The 26,323-nt window shown below is 44.8% G+C and overlaps 1 protein-coding gene across 2 annotated transcripts in view; it reads right to left on the bottom strand.

Moving 5' to 3' along the window:
• The window catches only part of LOC101939408 (pyroglutamylated RF-amide peptide receptor-like), a 101,152-nt gene that overhangs the window by 52,036 nt on the left and 22,793 nt on the right, over positions 1 to 26,323 (bottom strand). Inside the window, exon 1 of one of the 2 annotated variants that reach the window (XM_065584420.1) lies at positions 1,383 to 1,521. The exons of the other annotated variant lie outside the window; for it this stretch is intronic. Within the exon in view, the coding sequence (XP_065440492.1) occupies positions 1,383 to 1,470 (88 nt within the window). The 5' untranslated portion in view covers positions 1,471 to 1,521. Of the gene's footprint in view, positions 1 to 1,382; positions 1,522 to 26,323 lie in introns of those variants that run through there. 2 annotated transcript variants of the gene reach the window in all.

Raw genomic sequence — 26,323 nt, 5'->3', positions numbered from 1 at the left:
GGGAGGTGGTGGAATCTCCTTCCTTGGAGGTTTTTAAGGGCCGGCTTGACAAAGCCCTGGCTGGGATGATTTAGTTGGGGATTGGTCCTGCTTTGAGCAGGGGGTTGGACTAGATGACCTCCTGAGGTCCCTTCCAACCCTGATATTCTATGATTCTATGATTAATTTCGGAGGGGGTTGCGGGTGACCTAATATTTAACCCCTCCTGTTGCATCCCAAACTAGTACTGTATCTTCCAGTATGTCACAGATTTTTGTTCAGTTGGAGGGTTGTGTGCCAAGCCTGTTATCTCCCCTGCACTAGGCTGCTGCTTATTTCCCCCTAAATACTGATTTGCAGATCACAGTGCTTCTTATATTTATCATCCAATGGTTCTGTGCTTCCACAAAGCAGCACACAATGCGGTATATTCACTTGTAGGGTTTTCCCCCTGCTATTCTGCCAAAGGGCCTTCTGAGCTCTAAGGCATCAGTTGAAGAAGCAGCACCAAAAAAATAAATATTTTCCTTTGTCATTTCCAAGCCAGGCTGTGCAGAGAGGGAGGGGAGGGAAGAAATGTGGTAGCCATCAGACCTTCCTGCAGGCCAAATCTTTCTGCCATTGAAGCCAGCAACAAAACTCCCTATTGCCTTCAGTGGAGCAGGATTAAGCCCCATAGGTAGAGCTGAGTGAAATTTTTCAGTTACAACTTTAAAAAAAACCAACCATCTAAAAATACAGATTTGGGTCGACCAAAACATTTTGTGAATTCATGTCAGTTTGGGCAAATTGTTTTGGTCCAAACCAGAAAGGAAAAAAAAATCTGAAATGTTTCAACAAATCATTCACTACTGATTTAGGCACCATTCACCCAATACTCCACCAGTTGGGGCACTCAGCTAGGCTGGGGGAGACCCAGGTTTGAATCCCTGCTCTGGAATAGGCATTTGAAAACAGGTTTTTGTCTTTCTCCACAACCACCATGCTATAGAGTCATTCTCTTACCACCTACCTGGCCAGGGGCAATTGATGCATTTTATACAAAGCCAGACTTTCTTAAAATCAGGCCCCTTTTAGGTGTCTCAAATTGGGTGCCCAAATCTGAGCACCCAAAATCATTAATGACTTTTGAAACTCTTGGCTTTTTTTAAATATATATGGAGATATACCTATCTCCTAGAACTGGAAGGAACCCTGAAGGGTCATCAAATCCAGCCCCCTGCCTTCACTAGCAGGACCAAGTACTGATTTTTGCCCCAGATCCCTAAGTGGCCCCCTCAAGGATTGAGCTCACAACTCTGGTTCAGTAGGCCAATGCTCAAACCACTGAGCTATCCCTTCCCCTGGAAACCTTAATCTCTCTGTTCCCCTTCTGTAAAATGAGGCTAATAACATTCTCCTACCTCCCATTGGAGTTTTGAAGATAAATGCACTGAACACTGTGCAGGGCTCCGTGTGGGGATGGGAGTTGTAGAAGTATCTGAGATACATAATCAGGGATGAATCCTCTAATTAGGTGCTCAGCACTTCAGGCCCTTGATGTTTTCCTCAGTAATGTCAGCACCCCCTGTGACACAACCTATATGCAACCACCCACCAGCACTGTGGCAACCTGTCTGGAACTTGGAGGTACATGAAACAAGCATGTGGGTGACATGTGTCAACACATCTAGGGACAAGATTAGGTCCTCAAAGCTTACCACCATATGAATCACTCTGAATACACTTAGGTCAAGGCACTTTTGTGGGCTGCTTAACTTGAGGCTCCTATGTAAATGGGAGCTCAACGGTGCTCAGCTGTTTTGAAAATCAGGAGCCATGTGGACCTAAGTGTCTGACTAGGCATCCATTTCTAGTCATCTTGGTCTTTTTGTTTTTTTCTCCGGTAGCCTTAAAAGTTTAATCATATTCCATGAAACCTTGAGAATGTTTTGGAAATGCTTTGAATTAATGATTGCTCTAGTTTGCCCTCTCGCTGTTATCACAGTGAGAAAAAGAGTCCGTGGTGGGTTCATAAGACTTTTAGAAACTAGGTCAATTACAGAGCAAGTATAGGGATACTTGCAAGGATCACAGGGAAAGCTCTTACAGTTATTCAGAGTGAACACTTCAATCAAGGTGCATTCTTGGGTGTCACACTGAGTTGAAATCTGACAGATCATCCTGGACTCCTGCTTGGTCAAGGATGGCAGATGACTGAAGAAATCAGAAATCTGCTTAAAGCAAGGAAGAGTGAGGAAAGTTTGCCTGAGTCCAGGAATTGAAATTATTTCCTTGCATTTGTTTGAAGTTCTGTAGTTACTGATAAGAAACTTCCATGTGTGATAAGAATCTTCACTCAGCCTAACAAAACTTTGTTGGCAGATTTAAATCAGCTGAAAAGCAAGTGCTGACATTCAAGTCTTCCTGCCATGGTGGTTTAGAAAGAGGAACTACAGAGAGATTTACAGAAGTTAGATGCTTTGGGGACACATCTAGCAGCTACATATTTGTATTTTGAGAGGCCCAACGGCCTACCAGATTAAGCACGGGAATGAGAATCGAAACATTTGGATTCTCTTCCCAGCTCTGCCACCATTTGTCTGTGGGCCAGTCTCTTCATTGCTCTCTGCTTCAGTTTCCCATCTGAAAATTTGGGATAATACCTACCTCACAGAGGGGTTGGAGGGTTAATATTTGTAAAGCGTTTTGAACATTTCAAATGATGTATGGATGCTGTGTTATTAATTGAAAAGGAATTATATTAACATAGAACAAAATCCAGTTTTCATGTATCCCAGTAGAGCACTCTGTCCACTTAGCCACCCTGATTCACAAAAAAATAAAAACAACCCCCCCCCCACAAATTTTTGTGGTTTTTTTGCTGGACCAAAGTTTCCCTTGAGTGATGTAAATGGAACAGCTGTTCTATCTGTCTTAGAGTTTGATATTGCCATCCATCTGAGCACCTTAAAATCAATAACACTAGTGAAGACCTGAGTGGAATCTCTGGCACGTCTCCCTTTTTAGGATAAAAACCTCTGCTTTGGAGTATTTCTTTTTTGGCTTGTTTCTTTACCTTTTTTTTTTGTGTGTGTGTGTGGGCGGGGGGTTAGTTGATTTGTTTAGTTGCTACAGGTTTTTGTTTTTAATTAATTGCTTTCTTTTGGGGGGGAGAAGGGGTTGTCCAGGCAGAGGAGAGAGTCAATGTTGTGAGTGGTTTCAGAGTAGCAGCCATGTTAATCTGTATCCGCAAAAAGAACAGGAGTAAATTTGTTAGTCTCTAAGGTGCCACAAGTAATGTTGTGAGTGACATTCTTGCTGTGGTGGAAAGACTTCTACAAAGAGGAAAGTCATGCAGGTGATCTACTATAACCTTAAACCCTACAGCACCAATGACTTCTGCACCATGCTTACAATGGCAGGCAGATTACAGAAGCATATAGCCTGATGCCGCAAAGAGCAAAGATCCCATTGACTTCAGTGTGAGCAGGATTGAGCCCATAGAGACTAGAGATGCAAGAATCAGTGCCAGGTTATTTCTGATTGTATTTTGGGTAGTGTTCTGTCTAGTATAGCTTTTAATGCATCAGGCACCATGCAGACACCAAAGACCATCATCACAAGAGCCAATTTGCCATGAATAGACTGTAAAGAATTTTAAGCCCCAGGGCTCCGCTAGACATAAAGAGATGTTTTAGAAATCTCCGGAGAGACACACACATTTAGTCACACCTCTGCCTTACTTGTCAGTGTGTGCACTAAGGGCCAGATCTTCAGCCAGTGTAAATCAGGGTAGCTCCATGGACTTCAACAGAGCTCTGCTGATTTATAGCAGGTGAGCATCAGCCCCTGTGTATTTATGTAACAGCAGTTTGTGTTCTTTCTCATTTGCATCAGAAATAAAGCAGAAAATTAAAAGATTAGGGTCCGAATGAATTCTAACGTGCTTAGCTAATACTCATTAGCATGTAGATCTTCAATAGGACAGATTGAAGAAAAGGCATGAATCTGTGCCATTCCTTCGGTTAATTAGCAGCAACACATTTGCTTTTCTGTTGCTGTTGCTGACCAAAGGAACTGGTGTTTCAGAGCCTGTCTCAGGCTGTGCTGTCTGAAACTGGGGCAGCTTTGAAGCCAAGAAGAGAGGGAAACTAGCTTCAAAAGAATGCAGTGTTCCATCAGTCCTGTAAGCCTATTTTTATGTGAGTACATGTGACTGTTCACAGCAGTATTTTGAGTAAAGCTTTCTTGAATCTGTGAGAGCTTGCAGGATCAGGTCCCATAACTTTACAGGCTGGATTTTCAGCAGGCTGCTTTAATTACACCTGCAAAATGGGCAAGTGCAACATTGTTGCATGCAAAAAAAAGGGGAGGGGGAGGGCAGGGTCGGGGAATGCACTTCCAAATATTGAAGGCATAGCTAAGGAAGCATGTTGAAAATTTTCCCCTAATTATAAAGTGACCTATAATAGTGCCTTATCCCAAGAAAATAACTTTAAGTTAAAGTGAAGCCTTTTAGATATTGGTGGTCACTTCTGAGAACTCCCTAGTATCCATGTTTGTGGCTGAGCATGGGACTTCATTGGTCCTGCAATAGGAAATCTCTCCCCATTGTCCATGGTGTTTGGAATATGCCAGGTTAGGTCAGGGCTGCATTTGGCTCACTGTGTTCAATCAAAATAACATGAAAGATGAACAGCCAGGTTATAGTCATAGCACTTCATGACCTACTGGAAGGTGCTCAGATATTACAGCGATGAAGGTGGTATAATAACCTTTATTTGTATTATAGTAACGCCTAGAAGCCCCAGTCATGGACCAGGAGCCCATTGTGCTAGCCTCTGTACAAACAGAAAGATGGTCTTGCCACAAAGAGCTTACAGCTGAAGTATAAGAGAAGAGACAACAGGTGGATGTAGGCAGACAGGGGAGGATAAGGAAACAATGAGGCAATGTTGGTTAGCGTGTTATGCAGTCGCTTCAGCACAGCAGCGTTAACAGAAGAGAACACAACAGGTGAGTGGTGTTGCTGATCACTGTATTTTCAATTTGTGGGTGCAAAAAGGGAGATTAGCTTTTAAAAATCTTGGGTGGGATTTTCAAAGCTGCCTCTGGGGGGGTTGGGCACTTATTTCCCATTGAAAATTGGACAGCCACAGCCCTTTGGTAGCTTTGATCAATCTCAGCCTGGGCTTCCAATGTGTATTGCCAGTCAACGTCTGTATTCACATTTATATGTAGGATGCAGTTAGAGCATTTGGTTTGTTGGTGCAGCATAATGCAAGATTAGCCTCAAGTTTCAGTTTTCTTTATACACCAGTGCTGCACAGGGGGACTGGGTGGCTCGGGGGATTGTTGGTAACACACAGTGCTGTTCGCCTCTAGGCTGCTGGGCTGAATCAGCCTGAGATTATTAGTGACAGAGAGTTACCAATGGCTATCCAGTGTCCTGTGTGAAAGGAGTTGGCCCTTTCTGTCTAGATCATAATTGGTCCCCATCTTCCCACCATGCCTGTTGGCAGCCTCAACAGAGGTGCTGAGAACTGAATGAGGTATCATAGACATGTAGGGCTGGAAGAGCCCTCAAGAGGTCATCAAGTCCAGGTCCCTGCGCTGAGGCAGAACCAGGTAAATCTAGACGATTCCTGACAGGTGTCTGTCCAACCTGTTCTTAAAACCCTGATGATGGGGATTCCACCACCTCCCTTGGAAGCCTGGTCCAGTGTCTATCTCTCCTTACAGTTAGATATTAGGAAAAAATGTCTAACCTCAATCACCCTTGCTGCAGACGGAGCCCATTGCTTCTTGACCAACCTTCAGTGGACATGGAAAGCAACTGATCACAGTCTTCTTTATAACAGCCCTTAACATATTTGAAGACTTTTATCAGGTTCCCTCTCATTTAGGCCCCCTCTCAGGCATCTTTTTTCAGGTTTTTTTTTTTTAACCTTTCCTCACAGATCAGGTTTTCTAAAACTTTTGTCGGTTTTGTTGCTCTTCTCTGGACTCTCTCCAATTTGTCCACATCTTTCCTAAAGTGTGGTGCCCAGAAATTGGACCAAATACTGTAGTTGAAACCTCACCAGTGCAAGTAGAGTGGGACAATTCTTTCCCATGTTTCACATACAACACTCCTGTTAATACACCCCATAATTAGGTTTTTCACAACTGCATCACACTGTTGACTCAGATTCAATTTGTGATCCACTGTAACCACCAGATTCTTTTCAACAGTATTGCCACCTAGCCAGTTATTCACCATTTTATAGTTGTGCATTTGATTTTTCCTTCCTAAGTGAAGAACTTTGCACTTGTCTGTCTTGAATATCATTTTGCTGAATTCAGAGCACTTCTCCAGTTTGTCCAGGTCATTTTGAATACTAATTCTAATGAAATTGAAATGCCCTTTGCTCCTTAGGAAATAGTCGAGAATTTAGGGAGAGGCTTATGCTGCATCCACTCTATGCATAAACAGAAGTCTTTAGTCAGCAGATCTCTCAGTCTGGAGACATTAGCATGAATGAAATTCACCCCTGTATAGTGGAGCCAGCATGAGATCTAGGCATCCTAGAAGCCCCATGGCATTACACGGGAGTGAATTTCAGCACGTTCTTTGTTTGTTTGTTTTTGTAACACAAATAACAGAGCTCTGTGCTATTACTGGAGCATGTTACATTATTCAGTTAAAAAAATGAGAGAAATATTACAGTGAAACTGCATAGCAATTAGCTAATGGCTGGTTCCCCCCACAGATTGCTTTAGCACTCAGATGACAGTAACGTACACAACATGATATTAATAGGTAGAGATAATTAGCAACACTTTATTTGAATAAGAAGCAAAGTGATGCTAACAGCAGCTATGACTCCTAATATGCTTGAAACAATAATGCTGCTCGGAGAGAACAAAGCAAAGGAAGAGCAGATCAGGCAGATTCAACTTCTGTTCCAATGCCTTTTTCAAGCAGCTTATGGACTTTTGTTATATTTTATTAGGCGGGAAATATTTGAAACAATTAGGGCCTAATCCAGGTAGGCTTAAGTAGCACATAGACCTAGCATTGACCCTTTGCACATGGATGAATTGCACCCAAGCATGACTAAAAGTTGAACAGTCTAATTCCTGATGGTTAATATTATCATTTGAAAGAAGGTAAAATTGAGACAGGCAACGTAGGTGAGGTAATATATTTTACTGGACCAATTTCTCATAGTGGAAGGTCCACGGTTTCGAGCTACACAGAGCTCTTCTTCAGGTCTGGGGAAGGAAGCAGAGCATTGGACTAAATACTAATTGGGGCAGATTATTGAGCAGAACAGGTAACACACGTGGGAGGTGATCACTCTGAAATGAAGAGAGCAAATGGGGGCTCCGATTGTTATGTATAAAGGGACCAAAACTAAGGGTAACAGGCAGAGGGTGTGTTACAAATGACTGTAATGAGCCATAAAATCACTGTCCTGTTTCCATTCCATGACCGTTTTGGAAATTTCAACTTTTTGTCCTGATTTGGGATGAAAACAATATTGCAACATTGCAATGACATGTGGGATGAACATTTTGAATTTTGCTCAGCTCCAGCAAACATATCTTGATGATATTGACATTTTAATTATTTTGGTCGTGGTGTTTCTACTGAAGATTTTCATTATTCTGTCTTTAATTAAAATCCATGTATTCTGCATCAGTGCTCCAAAAAACAACTCCTCTTCCCCTCCCCCCGCCAAAACTCCCCCCGATACATTTGTTGTTGTTTCTCCCCATTGCATCAATTGAAAAATAATTCTCTGCCCCTACCCACCCCCACGTGCTCTCACAAATCTTGTAATTCATGTTTATAGTCCTATATGCAGGGTAATCAATAGGCAGCCCATGGTCCAAATCCAGACTGCCAGAGGCTTTTCAGCAGACTGCGGGATGCACCAGGATGCGGGGTTTCAGCCCCAAAGGAGGTGCACTAGGACTGAAGACACCCCCCCCCCAGTCCCCCAAGGCTGAAGCCCCGCGTCCTGCTGTGAGTCTCTGTGGTGCTGAAGCCCCATGTCCTAATACGCTGAAGCCCCACAGGAGGCACACCCTCGGGGCTTCATCCCCACCGGGACTTACAGCTTCAGCCCCATCTGAGGTGCACTGGAATTCACAGCTTCAGCGGGTGTGTGTGTGTGTGTGTGTGTGTGTGTGTGTGTCTTCAGTCCCGGCTTGCTTCCCACAGGGCTGAAGCCCCGAGTCCGGGCACATTCTGCGGTCCGCTGAAAAGCCTCTGGCGGTCCAGATTTGGGCTGCGGGCTGCCTATTGACTACCCCTGCCCTAACCTAACACCTAGTCCTGTAGGCCATCCCCTCCAATATGATGCCACAGAAGAGCGGTACAAATAATAAGTGTATGCCTGTGCTCTGAAAACAGTGGGCCAAAGGTCTTGTCTACACTCAAAAGTTGTACTGCTTTAACTATACCGGTATAGCTAAAACAGTATTCAACTCCATACAGAAAGCGGAATAAGCACCTTTATACCAGTGTAACTCTGTATACACTAGGGGTTGTACTGTTATAGCTATTTTGGTTTAAAAAAAATCACCCCCTAATCGCAATAGTTATACCAGAATAAAATTTGCTTATGGACCAGGCCAAAGACCTTGGGCCAAATGTTGTTGTAATTCAATACAGATGCATGTGCTTATACCAGGTCTGAATCTGCACCACTGAATTAAACGTTGTTTTAATCCTTTGAAAAATGTTAGATCACTCCCATGCTGTTGTTACAAGCAGCGTCTTTTTTTTTTTTTTTTTTAAACAGCCTTCCTATTCTACAGGCCTTTCTAGGCATATTTGACACAGGAAATCAATAATGTTGGGGAAACATTGGCAGCCTTTATATTAACCAGTGCTCATACATAAAGGGGCCACTATTGTTCGGTGTCAAATGATAAGGTTTCTAGAGTGAACAAGAGAGCCCTTGTTCAAGTGCCTCACAACCTTCAAATTACTGTGCAGACTGGAGTGTACTTTGGAAGGATGAGAGCGCAGATGATGTACACACAGATAATTACATCTGGAAAGAACTGCAGTAATTAGTTGCTCTTCCTCAGAGCCTGTAAAGGATACCTGTGACACATATGGCAATTTCCTGCAATATCTTTGGGAGATCTGAGTGCATTAAGTTTATGTATCATTGTGGGCAAGAGCTAAAAGCAGTGAGTGGTGATTAGATAAATTCACTCCAGTAGTAACTCCTCCAAAGAGGTACCACCACCCACGGAGGCTCCCATGTACTGATTCAAACTGGATTCTCCAGAGACCAGCAGACAAAGAAAGGACTTTTGGATACATAGTCTGAGTTTAAAATGATTGCTGGCCTTTGTTCTGAGCTAGCAAATGGACAGGACCTTCTGTCCAAAGGGATGGCCCAATCCTAAGCGAAAGGTTGGGGGAAATGATGCCAGCCACCGCCTTTGTGCAGATAGGGGTGGGGGTGGTGATCTCTAGTCCACTTATTAGGATGTGGGGAGGTTCTTTTAGTGTTTTTAATGTGTTTTGTCTGTAATGCCTTCACCATTGCAGTTCATGTAGACCAGGGGTCGGCAACCTTTCAGAAGTGGTGTGCCGAGTCTTCATTTATTCACTCTAATTTAAGGTTTCGCATGCTGGTAATACATTTTACCGTTTTTAGAAGGTCTCTTTCTAGAAGTCTATAACATATAACTAAACTATTTTTGTATGTAAAGTAAATAAGGTTTATAAAATATTTAAGAAGGTTCATTTAAAATTAAATTAAAATGCAGAGCCTCCCCGGACCGGTGGCCAGGACCCGGGCAGTGTGAGTGCCACTGAAAATCAGCTCGCGTGCTGCCTTCGGCATGCGTGCCATAGGTTGCCTACCACTGATGTAGACATACCTGAGCTAGCTTTAATCTAGCTAGCATGGATTGCAATGCAGGTTAGTCACTCAAGTAATTACCCAAAGTTCCAGGCAGACTTGTACATCTGTGCTGGGGGAGCCCATGGTGCCGTGACTTCACTGCTTCAAAACCCATCCTCGCTTTGGTCTAGCTAGCTCAGAGACGTATTACACAAGCTGCAATCACATCAGTGACGGCAGTGTAAACATACCCTCAGCGTAATTGGGAATCTGCCCTCCCACTGCAGTGCAGTTCGTCTCCTTGTTACCTGTTTCATGGGAAACACAGAGCCCTGATCTCTGGTCTTTGAAGGTTAAAAAAGCCTTTTGATTGATCTTTAAAGCAGACCATAGAAAAGACTCTCAAAATGATGTTTGCACTGTTGTTGTAGCCGTATTGGTCCCAGCAGCTGTTCCAATAAAAGATACTAGCTCACCCACTTTGTCTCTCTCAAAATGATAATATTCTGAATGCTTGCTTTGACACCCTGGAATTTAGAATCAGACACTTCAGTGCTTTGATGAGATGTCTTTTCTCCCCTCGCGTCTTCTTGAAGTTAAAACCAAATTAGTTGAAAAATGGCATAGAGATGGGGCTGACTGACATGGGAGAAAACAACCACAGCCATTTATCGGGCAGGAAAACATGCTGTTCTCTGGCAAGCATCAAGGCTCTGTGAGAGAGGAAAACAAACCAGGGAATTCTAACGTTCTGTCATCTCCTCCAGCTCAAATTATGAATCCTCCAAATGCTGCGAAACATTAGCAACAGCCACCTATTGGCAGTTGTGGAATTCTAATCATTATGCTATTTGGCAATAATCCTAGAGGAGGAGAGAGAAGCTGGAGGGCACATGCGTGCTATTTGCAGGTTGCAATTTGCCGATTCTCTGAAACCGTTCAGTAATGTATGGAGTAAAAATAAATAAATAACACGGGGCAGATTACAGTGATGCCATTATAGTTCCAATGGGGGGGACCATTTTACCCACAGAGGTACAATGATTTTGCAGTAGAACAAATTGGAGTCTATTCATTTATAGCACCCGCTCACACTGGAACACAATGCATTTCTAAAGACCGGGAACAGGTTCTTCCTACAGCAAGACCAAAACATACAATGTCAACCCTAAGGCTATACTTTGCTTTCACTCCCTTGGATACCTTATTAAAGTGAGTCTAGAAAAACATCGGATATTTGTTTTTTTTCCCTGTAAATATTTCCAAGCCTGTTTTATTGCTTATGAAAGGTGCTAGGCTTGAGCACGCAGGAGATTCAAGTCTGTGCTGGGCCTAACCAGAAATGCAGGCATTTTAGCAATACCTATGGTTTTGCATACCAGCTGGAGTCCAGCAACTGCAAATCCATTCTTAGCAAAGATGTTTAACAGCAACTAATGTTTAGCTTCCAGCAACTAAAGACATAATTGTGAAGTTTGCATCTGTGTTGGACTGGAATCATTGCACCTGAACGTTCCCCAGGGGGTTATTTTGGACCCGGATCGCTGGCAAATTTAGAAGCACGTTTGCTATAGAACGTGTGTCCTGTTATTACAGTATAAATGACTCCCAGCTGATTAACGTTGCGTTAAAATCTATGTGACACAGACAGCTCAGACTGTTACAACTGCAAAGAAATAAAGAACCCACTCTTTCTCTGATTTTACATAGCACAGCAATGTAGAAATGACCAAAATACTTAGAATCATAAAATATCAGGGCTGGAAGGGATCTCTGGAGGTCATCTAGTCCCACCCCCTGCTCAAAGCAGTCCAATCCCCAGACAGATTTTTAACCCAGTTCCCTAAATGGCCCCTTCAAGGATTGAATTGATTAATCTCATGCAGAATCATAGAATATCAGGGTTGGAAGGGACCTCAGGAGGTCATCTAGTCCAACCCCCTGCTCAAAGCAGGACCAATCCCCAACTAAATCATCCCAGTCAGGGCTTTGTCAAGCCTCACCTTAAAAACCTTATTCAAGTGTGAGGTTACTAGTCATCTTTTAAGAGAATTAACGGATAGTCCCTGATCAGACCTTAGTCCGTATAATTCAGAGCACAAATGCTCAGTTGCAAACTTGGAGCCCTTAGCAGAGACTGAGGGCATGTCTACACTACAGAGGCACAGCTATGGTGCTGCAGCTGGGCTCCTATCACACCATAGTGTAGACACTTCCTATGTTAACGGAAGGGTTTTTTCCCATTGATATAGTTAATCCACCTCTCCGAGCTAGTCGACAGAAGAATTCTTCCATCAAACTAGCTGTGTCTATTCCGGGGATTAGACTGAACTGCATTGCACAGGGAGAGAAATTTTTCACAGCTCTGAGTGACCCAGCTAGTGTAGACCAGGCCCGAATGCTTTTGTACAACAGGGGACATTCACAAATACAGCTCCCACAGTTACCTGGACAGTGTTTGCTTGGTGGGGTAGCCCTTTCTCAGGCCAGGTCTATGGTAAAAAGATTTGTCAGTGTAGCATGTCAATCAGGGGTGTGAAAACCCCGCTCAGTCCCTAGCTGACAGCTATGCCAGCAAAACTTCCAATGTAGATATAGTTATGGTGACAGTGGAATGCTTCTCTCGGCACAGCTAATATCCTTCAGGGAAGGGGTGTTGTAATGAGGACAGAAAAACTGTCTATTCGCATCAGCTGCATCTACGTTAGATAACTCTGCATTTGTAGTGTAGACAAGGCATCACTTATGCATCACCTGTGTGGGGGCAGAGATGGAGGGGGTTGAGGTGAAGGTGGCTTTAAGCCACCTTTGTGCTCTCGGTACTCTGGGACCATGCCCTGCCTGGCTCCTTGTGCAAATTAGAGCAGCCTTGTGGCTACTCTAAGTTATGCTTTGCTTCCCAGCACCCCTGAGAAACAGACTGACTGTGTTGTAGTGCACTCTAGTCTCACCCCTTATGCTGGGGACTGGGAGCAGAGCCAGTGGTAGAATCTTGACACCAGTTCTGTACAGGGTCTATTCTCAGGGGGCTATTTCTGACCACTTTCAGGTCCCTGCTGCTGCTAGAGTCATGGGTCTCAGAGGGCTGGAGTCAAATGTTAAACTGTAGCATCCCAATAAAGAGTTAACTGCCCAGCTTTGCACAAAACTCACAGGCGTTTGTACAGTTCAGTCACCATCACTGCTATTCCCCATCTAATTGCAGTGATTTGACTGGCTCAGCATTACCAATGTCTTCAAACCCATGGCGCATTAATGTAGAATTCATCCAAATAGAATCACCCAGGAGATCAGAAACAATCCCCTGCCCTGCTGCTGTATTCCCTTGGCACTGCTGTAATGACGTGTCAGGGCAGCTTGCTTTTGACACCAACACTGCTCGGGTGGATTATCTAAGTGTATTATTGTGGCAGCCGTACTGTGATGTGGCCGTGCCATAAATTTATCACAGCAGCATTGCTCTGAGCATGTAGCTGACCTTTTCTAAATGAACTGTATTCTCCTGATTGATTCCAGTTTCAATGGCTATTCCTGTGCTGTCATCTGTTCAGTTTCCTTATTCTCTTGCCCAAGAAGTACAGCTCCTGGGCTCAGTCTTTTCTGTAGAGCTGGACCAAAACTTTTGTAGCTGAAAATGCAGATGTGAGTCGATCAAAATACTTAGTGAATTCATATCAGATTCGTCTAATTGTTTCAGTCGGGGGAAAAAACCTTCAGAAAAAATTCTAAACATGAACATTTTCAATTCAAGATGACTTTTTGATTCAGAAATGTACTTCAATTTTATCTTTTTTTTAAAAAATCCCAAAATGATAAAGCTTTAAAATGAAACAAAATGTTTTGTTTTGGGTTGAACAAAATGTTTTGTTCCACTTGCAATGTTTTCTAATAACTGGATATTTTCTTACATCATATATATATATTTACAAAGGAGGAGAATTCACAGTGCACATAGGAAAGGTGCGACTCATCAGCACATGCTCTGCAGCACTCACAGTTGCAGGAAGAGGTGATCAGAGATGACCTGACCCAAACCTGAGAGGTCTGGTTTGTTTTCAGACCAGACTCAAACCCGACACTTGTAGTTGGGTTCAGGTCAGGTTGCAAGACGCTAGTGTAGATCAGCCCTTTGACCTTACCTGTACTAGAAATCTGAGCCTATGCACTGATCTCGTTAAGCAACCTGTAATGTTTAAAAAAACCTGATTTTTAAATCAATTTATTGATGCCGGTGAAGTTTTCTACTATAGACAAGGCCCTAAAAAATGCAAAAGGGTGGAACTATGTAAACACTAGGCACTTTTATGGCTCCTTCCCATGGAAGTTCTCCAAGCACTTTGCAAGCATTTTTGAATTAAGCTGCAGAACACTAGTATCCTCTAGTGAGTAATTCTGTCTCGCCAGCCTCATTTAACACATGTCTCATGCACTTAATTGGTACTTTAAAAGTTTTCTTTACACTGGTAGCTATGTCAGCTGTATGCTGATGACTGATTTGTGCTGAAGGCCCCGCAGAATGATTCTGCACAATCAGTTTTCATATATGCAGAGATTCAGATTCTTAAAAATTCTTCAAGGCTGCTGAATCTCCTTTGTGACTTTTCCCCGTTTCTAATAAAAATCTGTCTTCTCTGATTTGAGCTTAGTATTTCAAACATCTTCCTTTATGGATCTTTGGTTTACTTCTGCTAAAGAAAACACATCAGTGCTGATTATAATAACTCAGTTCTCTTTTCTGGGTTATGAGCTGTCTGGTGCGTCTGAAAGATATGAAAGAGAATCGTACTTTATTGTGTTTTAAATACCAGGGAGAAAATTCATGCATAGTTGACTGCAGTGGAGTTACTCGGGGTTTAGACCAGTGTAAATGAGAGGAAGCAATGTTGTCATTTGGAGTGTGTGCATTCCCTCAGTGTGCTGTCCCAGCTCTGTGCAGGTAGCTGGCTCAGCACACCTTGGTAGTATCACCCAGAAAGACCACAGACAAGGTTCAGTGGCGAAGGCGCATGTATTGTCAACAAAACATGGTCCTAGTGCCCTATATGTGCTGCACACTAACATGTGTATGTCTGTGACATTGGACTCAGCTCAGTCAGCAGCGGGACTTTCCACTGCCCCCTAGGCTGGATAAAGAGTTAGGGCGAGGTATAAAATAGGACAAACAACTTATGTACCACCTTGCGTGTTTCATGACATCTGCTTGTTACCTCCCCTTGTACCTTGCTCCAAATGTCTCAGGCAAAAACTTCCCAATTCATCACTTCTGTAAACCCCGCTTATCTGGTGGTAGGTCAGGATATACCTGGGCTAATCTTTTTGAGTGTATTCACACACATATGCAGGGTCTGTTGCTTCTTAGAAGTGCCTGTGTTTTAGCAACACTAGCAGGACCTTCGCCAAGGTCATGTATCGGACAGTGAACTTGTAAGCATCTGCTTTAATATGTGGCCTGACTTTGGTTCACAGCTTCTGGTTCAGGCTTCAGGCCTTGCACCAGGCCCCATGCTCCAGGCTCCTTCTCTACTACATCCTGGATTTCATGTGAATAGCCCTGTGATATGTGTCAGAGGAATTTCGTCCTCTGTCTCTCTCTCTCTCTCTCTCTCTCTCTCTCTAAACTCCCCATAAGCTGAGAATGGTTCTTGCAGCCCTGCACTCCCAATTATGCTTTCCAGTCACACACTCGCATGTAGAGAGAAGGCAACGCACACATTAAGTAGAGCAGGCACAATGTTCTATGCAGTGGATACTGTTAAAAATAAACACATCTACTGTTTGAAAGGAATTAGAGATACTTTGGTATTACAACGTGTAATCAGTCTCACATTTACACAAGTGCAAATTTGCAGATGACACCAAGCTGGGAGGGGTTGCAAGGACTTGGAGGACAGGATAAGAATTCCAAACGACTGTGATGAATTGGAGAGTTGATATGAAATCAACAAGATGAAATTCAAGTGCAAAGTACTACACTTAGCCCTGGTCTACACTACGAGTTTAGGTCGATTTTAGCAGGGTTAAATCAAATTAAGCCTGCACACGTCCACACGACGAAGCCCTTTCTTTTGACTTAAAGGGCCCTTTAAACCGGTTTCTTTACTCCACCTCTGACGAGGGGATTAGCGCTAAAATCGGCCTTTGCGGGTCGGATTTGGGGTAGTGTGGATGGAATTCGACGTTATTGGCCTCTGGGAGCTATCCCACAGTGCTTCATTGTGACCGCTCTGGACAGCACTCTCAACTCAGATGCACTGACCAGGTAGACAGGAAACGCCCCGCGAACTTTTGAATTTCATTTCCTGTTTGCCCAGCGTGGAGAGCACAGGTGACCACGCAGAGCTCATCAGCACAGGTAACCATGATGGAGTCCTAGGATCGCAAAAGAGCTCCAGCATGGACAGAACGGGAGGTACGGGATCTGCTCGCCATATGGGGAGACGAATCAGTGCTAGCTGAACTCTGTAGCAGTAAACGAAATGGCAAAATATTAGAAAAGGTCTCCAAGGCCATGAAGGACAGAGGCCATAACAGGGACGCACAGCAGTGCCGCATGAAAATTAAGGAGCTAAGGCAAGCCTACCACAAAGCCAGAGAGGCAAACGGAAGGTCTGGGGCAGAGCCGCAAACATGCCGCTTCTACGCGGAGCTGCATGCCATGCTGGGGGTGCAGCCACCACTACCCCAACCCTGTGCTTTGACTCCGTTAATGGAGAAACACGCAACAGGGAAGCGGGTTCGGGGTACGCGGAAGATGATGATGATGATGAAGACAATGAAGATAGCTCACAGCAAGGAAGCGGAGAAACCGGTTTCCCCAACAGCTAGGATATGTTTATCACCCTGGACCTGGAACCAGTAACCCCCGAACTCACCCAAGGCGTACTCCCAGACCCTGAAGGCACACAAGGAACCTCTGGTGAGTGTACCTTTGTAAATATCACACATGGTTTAAAAGCAAGCGTGTTTAATGATTAATTTGCCCTGGCAATCACGGCCAGTACAGCTACTCGAAAAGTCTGTTAACGTGTATGGGGATGGAGCGGAAATCCTCCAGGGACATCTCCAGAAAGCTCTCCTTCATGTACTCCCAAAGCCTTTGCAAAAGGTTTCTGGGGAGGGCTGCCTTATCCCGTCCGCCATGGTAGGACACTTTACCACGCCAGGCCAGTAGCACGTAGTCTGGAATCATTGCATAACAAAGCATGGCAGCGTATGGTCCTGGTGTTTGCTGGCATGCAGACAACATCCATTCCTTATCTCTCCTTGTTATCCTCAGGAGAGTGATATCATTCACGGTCACCTGGTTGAAATGGGGTGATTTTATTAAGGGGGCATTCAGAGGTGCCCGTTCCTGCTCGGCTGAACAGAAATGTTCCCCGCTGTTAGCCACGCGGTGGGGGGGGGGGAGGGGTGAAGAGAGCATCCCAGAGAATTGTGTGTGTGTGTGTTTGGGGGTGGGAGTAGTTGGGTTTGTGCTGCATGTTAACCCGGAAACCCCAGCCCCTCCTTTTACATTGCAAACCCATTTTAAATGGCCAACCCAACGGGTCCTTGGTATGGGAAATGAGGGCGCTACTGTTTGAAGCCATTCTCACATATTATGAGGGTTAAAAAAGCCAAAAGACTGTGGCTTACCATGGTTGCCTGCAAGCCGAATTCTGTTGCCTGGCACCGCGTGAGTGATCTCTCTCACCAAACCGGCAGGCCCTCAATATAAGAGGAAAAATGTGACCTTGTAACGAAAGCACATGTGCTGTGTAATGTGAACAGCAAAATTTAACGTGAAAGAGCGTACCCATTGTTCTCTAAAATGTGTCTTTTTTAACCACCTCTCCCTTGTCCTCCACCAGCTGCAAATGTTGCTTCTTCACAGAGGATAGCGAAGATTAGAAGGAGAAAACGGTGGACTCGGGATGATATGTTCACGGAGCTCCAGATGTCCTCCCACGCTGAAAGAGCACAGCAGAATGCGTGGAGGCAGTCAATGTCAGACTACAGAAAAGCACAATATGAACGAGAGGAGAGGTGGCGGGCTGAATCGCGGGATGAACAGAGCAAGTGGCGGGCTGAAGATGATAGGTGGCGTCAGCTTGCAGACAGAAGGCAAGAGTCGATGCTCCGGCTGCTGGAGCATCAAACTGATATGCTCCAACATATGGTTGAGCTGCAGGAAAGGCAGCAGGAGCAGAGACTGCCGCTACAGCCCCTGTGTAACCAACAGCCCTCCTCCCCAAGTCCCATTGCCTCCTCACCCAGATGCCCAAGAACATGGTAGGGGGGCCTCCGGCCACCCAGTCACTCCACCCCAGATGATTGCCCGAGCTTCGGAAGGCTGGCCTTCAATAAGTGTTAAAGTTTTAAAGTTTTAAACTGCAGTGTGTCCTTTTCCTTCCCTTCTCCCCCACCCCTCTCGGGCTACCTTGGCAATTATCCCCCTAGTTGTGTGATGAATTAATAAAGAATGCATGAATGTGAAGTAACAATGACTTTATTGCTTCTGCAAGTGGTGCTCGAAGGGGGAGGGAGGGTGGGGTGGTTGGTTTACAGGGAAGTAGAGTGAACTGGGTTGGGGGGGCGGAGGGTTCATCAAGGAAAAACAAACAGAAGTTTCACACCGTAGCCTGGCCAGTCACAAAACTGGTTTTCAAAGCTTCTCTGATGCACGCCGCGCCCTGCTGTACTCTTCTAACCGCCCTGGTATCTGGCTGCGCGTAATCAGTGGAAAGGCGATTTGCCTCAACCTCCCACCCCGCCATAAATGTCTCCCACTTATTCTCACAGATATTGTGGAGCGCACAGCAAGCAGCAATAACAATGGGGATATTCTTTTCGCTGAGGTCTGAGCGAGTCAGTAAGCTGCACCAGCACGCTTTTAAACGTCCAAATGCACATTCCACCACCATTCGGCACTTGCTCAGCCTGTAGTTGAACAGGTCCTGACTCCTGTCCAGGCTGCCTGTGTACGGCTTCATGAGCCATGGCATTAAGGGGTATGCTAGATCCCCAAGGATCACGATAGGCATTTCAACATCCCCAATGGTTATTTTCTGGTCTGGGAAGAAAGTCCCTTCCTCCAGCTTTTGAAACAGACCAGAGTGCCTGAAGACGCGAGCATCATGTACCTTTCCTGGCCATCCCACGTTGATGTTGGTGAAACGTCCCTTGTGATCCACCAGGGCTTGCAGCAGCATTAAAAAGTACCCCTTGCGGTTTATGTACTTGGTGGCTTGGTGCTCCGGTGACAAGATAGGGATATGGGTTCCGTCTATCGCCCCACCACAGTTTGGGAATCCCATTGCAGCAAAGCCATCCACTATGGTCTGCACGTTTCCCAGAGTCACTACCCTTGATATCAGCAGGTCTTTGATTGCCCTAGCAACTTGGATCATAGCAGCCCCCACAGTAGATTTGCCCACTCCAAATTGATTCCCGACTGACTGGTAGCTGTCTGGCGTTGCAAGCGTCCACAGGGCTATTGCCACTCGCTTCTCAACTGTGAGGGCTGCTCTCATCCTGGTATTCTGGCGCTTCAGGGCAGGGGAAAGCAAGTCACAAAGTTCCATGAAAGTGCCCTTACGCATGCGAAAGTTTCGCAGCCACTGGGAATCGTCCCACACCTGCCACACAATTCAGTCCCTCCAGTCTATGCTTGTTTTCTGGGCCCAGAATCGGCATTCCACGGCATGAACCTGCCCCAGTAACACCATGATTTGCACAATGCTGGGGCCCTTGTGTGAGGGCTGTGTCCATGTCAATTTCGTCATCACTCTTGTCGCTGCGCTGCAATCACCTCATCGGCTGGTCCTGGTTTTGCTTTGGCATATCCTGGCTCTGCATATACTCCAGGACAATGCGCGTGGTGTTCATAGTGCTCATAATTGCCGCGGTGATCTGAGCGGGCTCCATGATCCCAGTGCTATGGTGTCTGGTCTGAAAAAAGGCGTGAAACTGACGGAGGGAGGGAGGGGCGACTGACGACATGGCATACAGGTACAGGGAATTAAAATCAAGAAAGGTGGCTGTGCATCAGGGAGAAACACAAACAACTGTCACACAGAATGGCCCCCCCAAAGATTGAACTCAAAACCCTGGGTTTAGCAGGCCGTTGATTTCACAGAGGGAGGGGGATGCAAATGAATACATCTATTTTTTACATCTTAAGCTGGCAGCAGACGGTGCAGCATGACTGATAGCCCTCGGCATCTTCTGGGTGCTTGGCAGAAGATACTGTACTACAATTGCTAGCCATCATCGTCAAGACGGTTCAATAGGACTGAGTCTCCAGGAGACAAAGCATGTCTGCCCAGGTGCCTCTGATTGAACTGGAATACAATGATGATGGATATCAATCTTAGTACACCATCAACTGCCAAAAGGCAAGGGGCTGCTGCTGTGTAGCAGTGCAGCCCCACATCTGCTAGCACCCAGATAGCCGATGACAGTTACCAGTCATACTGCACCATCTACTGCCAAAAGGCAATTAGCTGCTGCTGTGTAGCAATGCAGTACCACGTCTGCCGGCACCCAGATGACATATGGTGACGGTGAGCTGAGCTGAGCGGGCTCCATGCTTGGCGTGGTATGTTGTCTGCACAGGTAACCCAGGTAAAAAGGCGTGAATCGATTGTCTGCCGTTGCTCTGACGGAGGGGGAGGAGCCTGACGGCATGTACCCAGAACCCCCTGCGACACTGTTTTGCATCATTCAGGCATTGGGATCTCAACCCAGAATTCCAATGGGCGGCGGAGACTGCGGGAACTGTGGGATAGCTACCCACAGTGCAATGCTCCAGAAGTCAACGCTAGCCTTGGTACTGTGGGACAGTAGGACAGCACTTAGAGCATTTTATGTGGGGACACACACAATCGACTGTATAAAACCGATATCTATAAAACCGGCTTTTATAAATTCGACCTAATTTCATAGTGTAGACATACCCTTAGGAAGGAAAAATCAAACGCACAGCTACAAAATGCAGAATAACTGGCTAGGTGGCAGTACTGCTGAAAAGGATCCGGGGTAGATAGTGGATCACAAATTAAATATGAGTCAGCAATGCGATGCAGTTGTGCAAAAGGCTAATATCCTGGGGTATATTAACAGGAGTGCTGTATGTAAGACACAGGAGGTAGCTGTCTCACTCTACTTAGCACTGGTGAGACCTCAGCTGGATTCTCTCCAATGTGTCCACCTTTCCTAAAATGTGGAGCCCAGAATTGGATGCAGTACTATAGCTGAGGTGTCATCTGCAAATTTGCACTGGTGTAAATGGGAGAATGATTACACACTGTAATAACAAGGGAGGTTGTGGAATTCCTATCAATGGAGGTTTTTAAGAACAGGCTGGACAAACACCCATCAGGGACCTGGCCCTGCCTCAGCACAGGAGGCTGGACTTGATGACTTGTTGAGGTCCCTTCCAGCCCTACGTTATGTGATTCTATGAAATCAGGAGAACTGCCAATGAAGCCAGTAGGTGCATGCAGTACCTAGCTGCCTCAGTTGAACAGCATTCCCCTTAAGCAAATGGAAAACAAGGCAATATTTATTTCAGCAATGGATGGGACAGATTCAGTTCATTCAACCATGAGAGAGTTAGTGGAGCAGAGCAGCGACAAACCAGCTCGGAAAGGCTGCACATCACAGATGTAGAGAACTGTCATGGGAAACCAAACTTTCAGTACAAATCCAGGTTTAAAACTTAGGTCAGTGCCTGTCAGGCTGGAAAAGAGAATTGGAACTGTGTGTAGGAAAGATCACTGTGACAGCTTATTATCAAAGGAGATGGGTGGCAAAGGTTTTAGTCATCTGCAGATTACAGCTTGGAAATGTGATAAAAATATGTATTTATTTATTTATTTATTGCCTCTAGGAGACTGGATCTTTAACTCGTCCAATGGAATGGAGACAGAAAGCATTTGCCAAGTGAGTTCTTTAGCACTTTTCTCTTACTAAGAAATCATTGGCAAGACAGGACAAGAGAAGCTTGTTCAACATTTACAATCTGTGGGTCTTGCTATATTCCCACTTACCCAGGTCTAATTCCAGTGGAGTCACTGCACCAGGGCAGCTAGGTCAGAATCAGATTTTTAAAGGTCAACATGAAACACAAAATTATATGTGATGACAGTGCCTAGGCACCCGCTGAGAACAGGTCCCATATTGCACTAGGCCCTGAACAAACAGAGAAAGAGATGCCCCAAAGAACTTATAGACAATCAGTGCAATGTGGATGCAGGGACCTTGACTGATGACTCCAGCCAGGGCAGATGTTCCCATTGCAGACCTGGGGTACAGTTTGGGGAGGCATTGGCTCGTTTAGAATTATCTTGTCCGTCTCTGTGACAACTTAAGGCCTGGATTCGCGGATGTCAGATTGCTTTGATGGCACCATGTCGGGATTTGAAGGAACTCTTTGGGAATGTTAGCCTTAATGTTAGACAGCTCAAGCTGACACCCGTTCTTGAAAGGACAGCTTGTTTCTCTTTTTGAAGACGAATTGAGTAGTGTGGGAAGGTATTTTCCTCCATTCTGTAATAGTACGGCACAGTAATCAGTAGTAGGAAGTAGTTGTGGTTTTCGTCACCTGATGATGCGTTTCCTGGTGCCCGTTAGTAGCTCAGTGACATACTTTGCACACCTATAATGGCTTTCGTCCAAAGTCCTTGAATGAGTGACAAAATGGGGGAAGCTCCATGGCCTGTCTTATCCAGGACTGGATGATCACAGTGCACCCTTCTGGCCCTGGAAACTAGGGACCATCCCCATGTGACAGAGAGAGAGGCAGGCGCACATTGTCAGAAGTGGCTATCGATTCTGATGCCTGTTTTTTTGGGTGTCCACCTTAAAGTTGTGCAGGAAAATGAAGCACTTATAAGCAGCTGGTTTTCTTTTCTTAAAACTTTGTCTATAAGCAACTTGCCCAAGGTCCCATAACAAGTTAATGGCAGAGATGGGATTAGAACCCAAGTTTTCTGTTTTCACATCTTACCACTAGACAAAGCCACTATCCCAGTAGCAGAAGTGGGGATCTGGGCACATGCAATGTAGTTAGCCTTTCTTCAATGATTTACAGAACTGGGGCTAGCAACCACCTATGATCACAGATCACTCTGTATCCTATGCTGTCCTTATGAGCTACACTGCCCTGTATTGGGTTACATTATTTTGAGTGCTAAAGCTACTGGAATATGTACAAGAAAAGTGCCCTAGCGACTTGGGGTGCCCTCCGTTTTCACGTCCCCACCTTGAGGAGCCTAATTTTCAGAGAGGTGGGTGCTCAGCACTTTCTGAAAAACAAGCCCTTCTACAGTGTCTTGTATGGGACACCTGAAATCCCAAGTCTCTTCTGCAAACTTTTTGTAATGCTTTATTATTCTTGGGACTGTACCCAGACAAAAGGATGTTACAGCTAGCTATTCTCATGCTGTTTGGCTTGGGTCAGCACTGGGATCAGCTGATTGAAATGCCTGTAAAAATTCTCTTGTATTTTTCATTTCAATTTATATAATATACATAAAATTCCTGGCTTGTGGAAATAAACACTGATTAAATAAATCACAGGGAAGACTGGGTAGCTCCATGAATTGGCAATGGAAGGTAAAAATTTTCATTCCTAAATTCTGATCTGAATCTAGTACAGGGCCCCAGTCTGCAGTGACTGGAATTTACCATTATTGGGTAGCTGTTTAGTGACCTATGGTCTCAATCCAATTTGCAATGGAGAGAGGTCTAAGTGGTTAAAATGACCACAACCAAACCTGGCAATAATGCTTGGCAGAGAAGCCAAAGAAACAGATTTAGCTTCTCACCACCACAAGTGAACTTAATAGTTCAGCGGCTTGGGGGTATCGGACTATTAATTATTTATTATTTTCATTACACTAGCATCATTATGCTAGATGCTGTACATACACACAGTAAGAGGCAGTCCCTGCCCCTAAAGAGCCTACAATCTACATAGACAAAAAGTGGGAGAACGGAAGTGTGATCATCTGCATTTTACAGATGGGGAAACTGAGGCACACATTAGATTAAGTGTGTTACCCAAGGTCATACAGGAAGTCTGTGGCAGAGCCAGGAACATAAGAATGGCCATAGTGGATCAGACCAATGGTCCATCTAGCCCAGTATCCCGGCTTTCCACAGTGGCCAGTGCCAGATGCTTCAGAGGGAATAAACAGAACAGTGCAATTGTCAAGTGATTCATCCGCTGTTGTCCAGTCCCAGCTTCTGAGAGTCACATGTTTAGGGATGCCTGGAGCATGGGATTGTGTCCCTGACCATCTTGGCCAATAGCTATTGATAGACCTAACCTTCATAAACTGATCTAATTCTTTTTAAAACCCATTTATACTTTTGACCATCACAACATCCCATGGCAACTAGTTCCACAGGTTGACTGTGCATTGTGTGACCCCCTGGTTTGTGTGTTATGTGGAGGGGTAAATAACACTTCCTTATGCACTTTCTCCACACCATTCATGATTTTATAGATCTCTATCATATCCACTCTGAGTCCTCTCTTTTCCAAGATGAACAATACCAGTCTTTTAATCTCTCCACATATGGAAGCTGTTCCATCCCCCTAATCATTTTTGTTGACATTCATTGTACTTTTTCCAATTCTAATGTATCTTTTTGGAGATGGGGCGATCAGAACCGCCTGCGGTATTCAAGGTGTGGGCGTACTGTGGATTTGTATAGTGACATTCTGATATTTTTTGTTGTATTCTCTCTCTTTCCTAATGGTTCCTAATATTCTGTTCGCTTTTTTGACTGCTGCTGCACATTGAGCAGATGCTTCCAGAGAACTCTCCAAGCTCTCTTTCTTGAGCGCTAACAGCTAATTTAAACCACATCATTTTGTCCGTATAGTTGGGATTATGTTTTCCATTGTGCATGACTTTGCACATATCCGCATGGAACTAAATAAGCAATTAAACCCATAATTCCTTAGTCCTAGTATAGTGCCTTAACTACAAGACCACCCGTCCAGTCAGCTCCTTGCTATTTCTCAGCGCCCCTCCCTTTCCCATATCTTATGTATTTGACATAAGGCTGATGGCTTTGATACAGTTTTCCTGAAACACAAACAGGGGAAATCATTGCAAATACTGCAGTATGGGATAGCCTCTATTTCTACCACAGCAGAAGTATAATGCTTCTTTTTTTAATGGCAACCAATGCACTTAATGAGAAAAAAGAAATGGCCATAAACCATTTTTAAAGCCTTTGATGAAGTGGCAACTGTATAGTACTAGAACAAGCACATTTAGAAGCTGTACAGGCACTTTTTCTTTTTCTTTTGGAGAGCCGCGTTCCTTACGTTTAAATTTAAATGAGACTGCAGCAAGGTTGCCGAGAGTGGATCTGAACTCTGTTGGCTATAAAACCAAGCTTAATCTTCAGCCATGGGGAACTAGATTGCCAAAGAAGCAGAGAGTGGCTTCTTTCTTTCTGTTTTTCTGGAAGTTACAGATTAAATGCATCCCAAACTTGTGTGACAATTCTGGCCCTGTTTTAACCTCACCTCACTGAAGTCAATAGAACTATGCTGATCGACACCACCTAAGGATCAAAACCATGTGTGGCAGTACAGGTTCCCTATGTAATTGTACCAGTGACAGTCACATTAGGATGTGCCAGAGACCTCTGACAGTACCAGATCAGAGTAGGTGGAAGTGGGAAAATTCTGTTAGCTTTACTAAGGGGGAGGATAGCTCAGTGGTTTGAGCATTGGCCTGCTAAACCCCAGGGTTGTGAGTTCAATCCTTGAGGGGGCCATTTGGGGATTTAGTTGGGGATTGATCCTGCTTTAAGCAGGGGGTTGGACTAGATGATCTCCTGAGGTCCCTTCCAACCCTAATAATCTATAAATTCAATCCACGGTCAAGAAAAGCTGTAGGGCCAGATTGACCAAGGTATTTAGGCACCTAAAGATACAGAGAGATGCTTAATGGGATACCTAAAGAGGCAGAGAGATACCTTGGGGGATTTCACACGTGCCAAAGCAGGTTAGGTGCCTAGCCCCCATTGACTTGGGGGATATTTCTACTGGCCGCTTTTATGACAATTAGAGGTGGCTCCAAATACCCCCAGACTTTGGAGAAAAGTCCACAGTAAAATAAAACAGAGCCTTTGGAGATACAGTCCCTGACTCTCTTTGCTACCGTCGTACCACTGAAGAGGGTAGACTTACACTGTTGTGAGACTAATGTGAGAGAACCATTGGAACTGGGCTTGTCTAAAATTAATGACTTTGTACTTTGAGCTGCTAATCACTGGCCTCACAAACAGGGAATGGGCTAGGGTGACCAGATGTCCTGATTTTATAGGGACAGTCCAGATATTTGGGGCTTTTTTTTAATTACCCCCCCACACACACACTCAGTCCCGATTTTTCACACTTGCTATCTGGTCACCCTAGAGTGGGCATTATCAGTCCTGTAGTGCCGAGCATCATCCAGCATTCCCAGGACACACTGTCATGAATTAAGCAAGCT

The sequence above is a fragment of the Chrysemys picta genome, chromosome 2 (genome assembly GCF_011386835.1).
Source record: "Chrysemys picta bellii isolate R12L10 chromosome 2, ASM1138683v2, whole genome shotgun sequence".
In the NCBI taxonomy this organism is placed as follows: Eukaryota; Metazoa; Chordata; order Testudines; family Emydidae; genus Chrysemys; species Chrysemys picta.
This window is presented reverse-complemented; position numbering and strand designations above follow the sequence as displayed.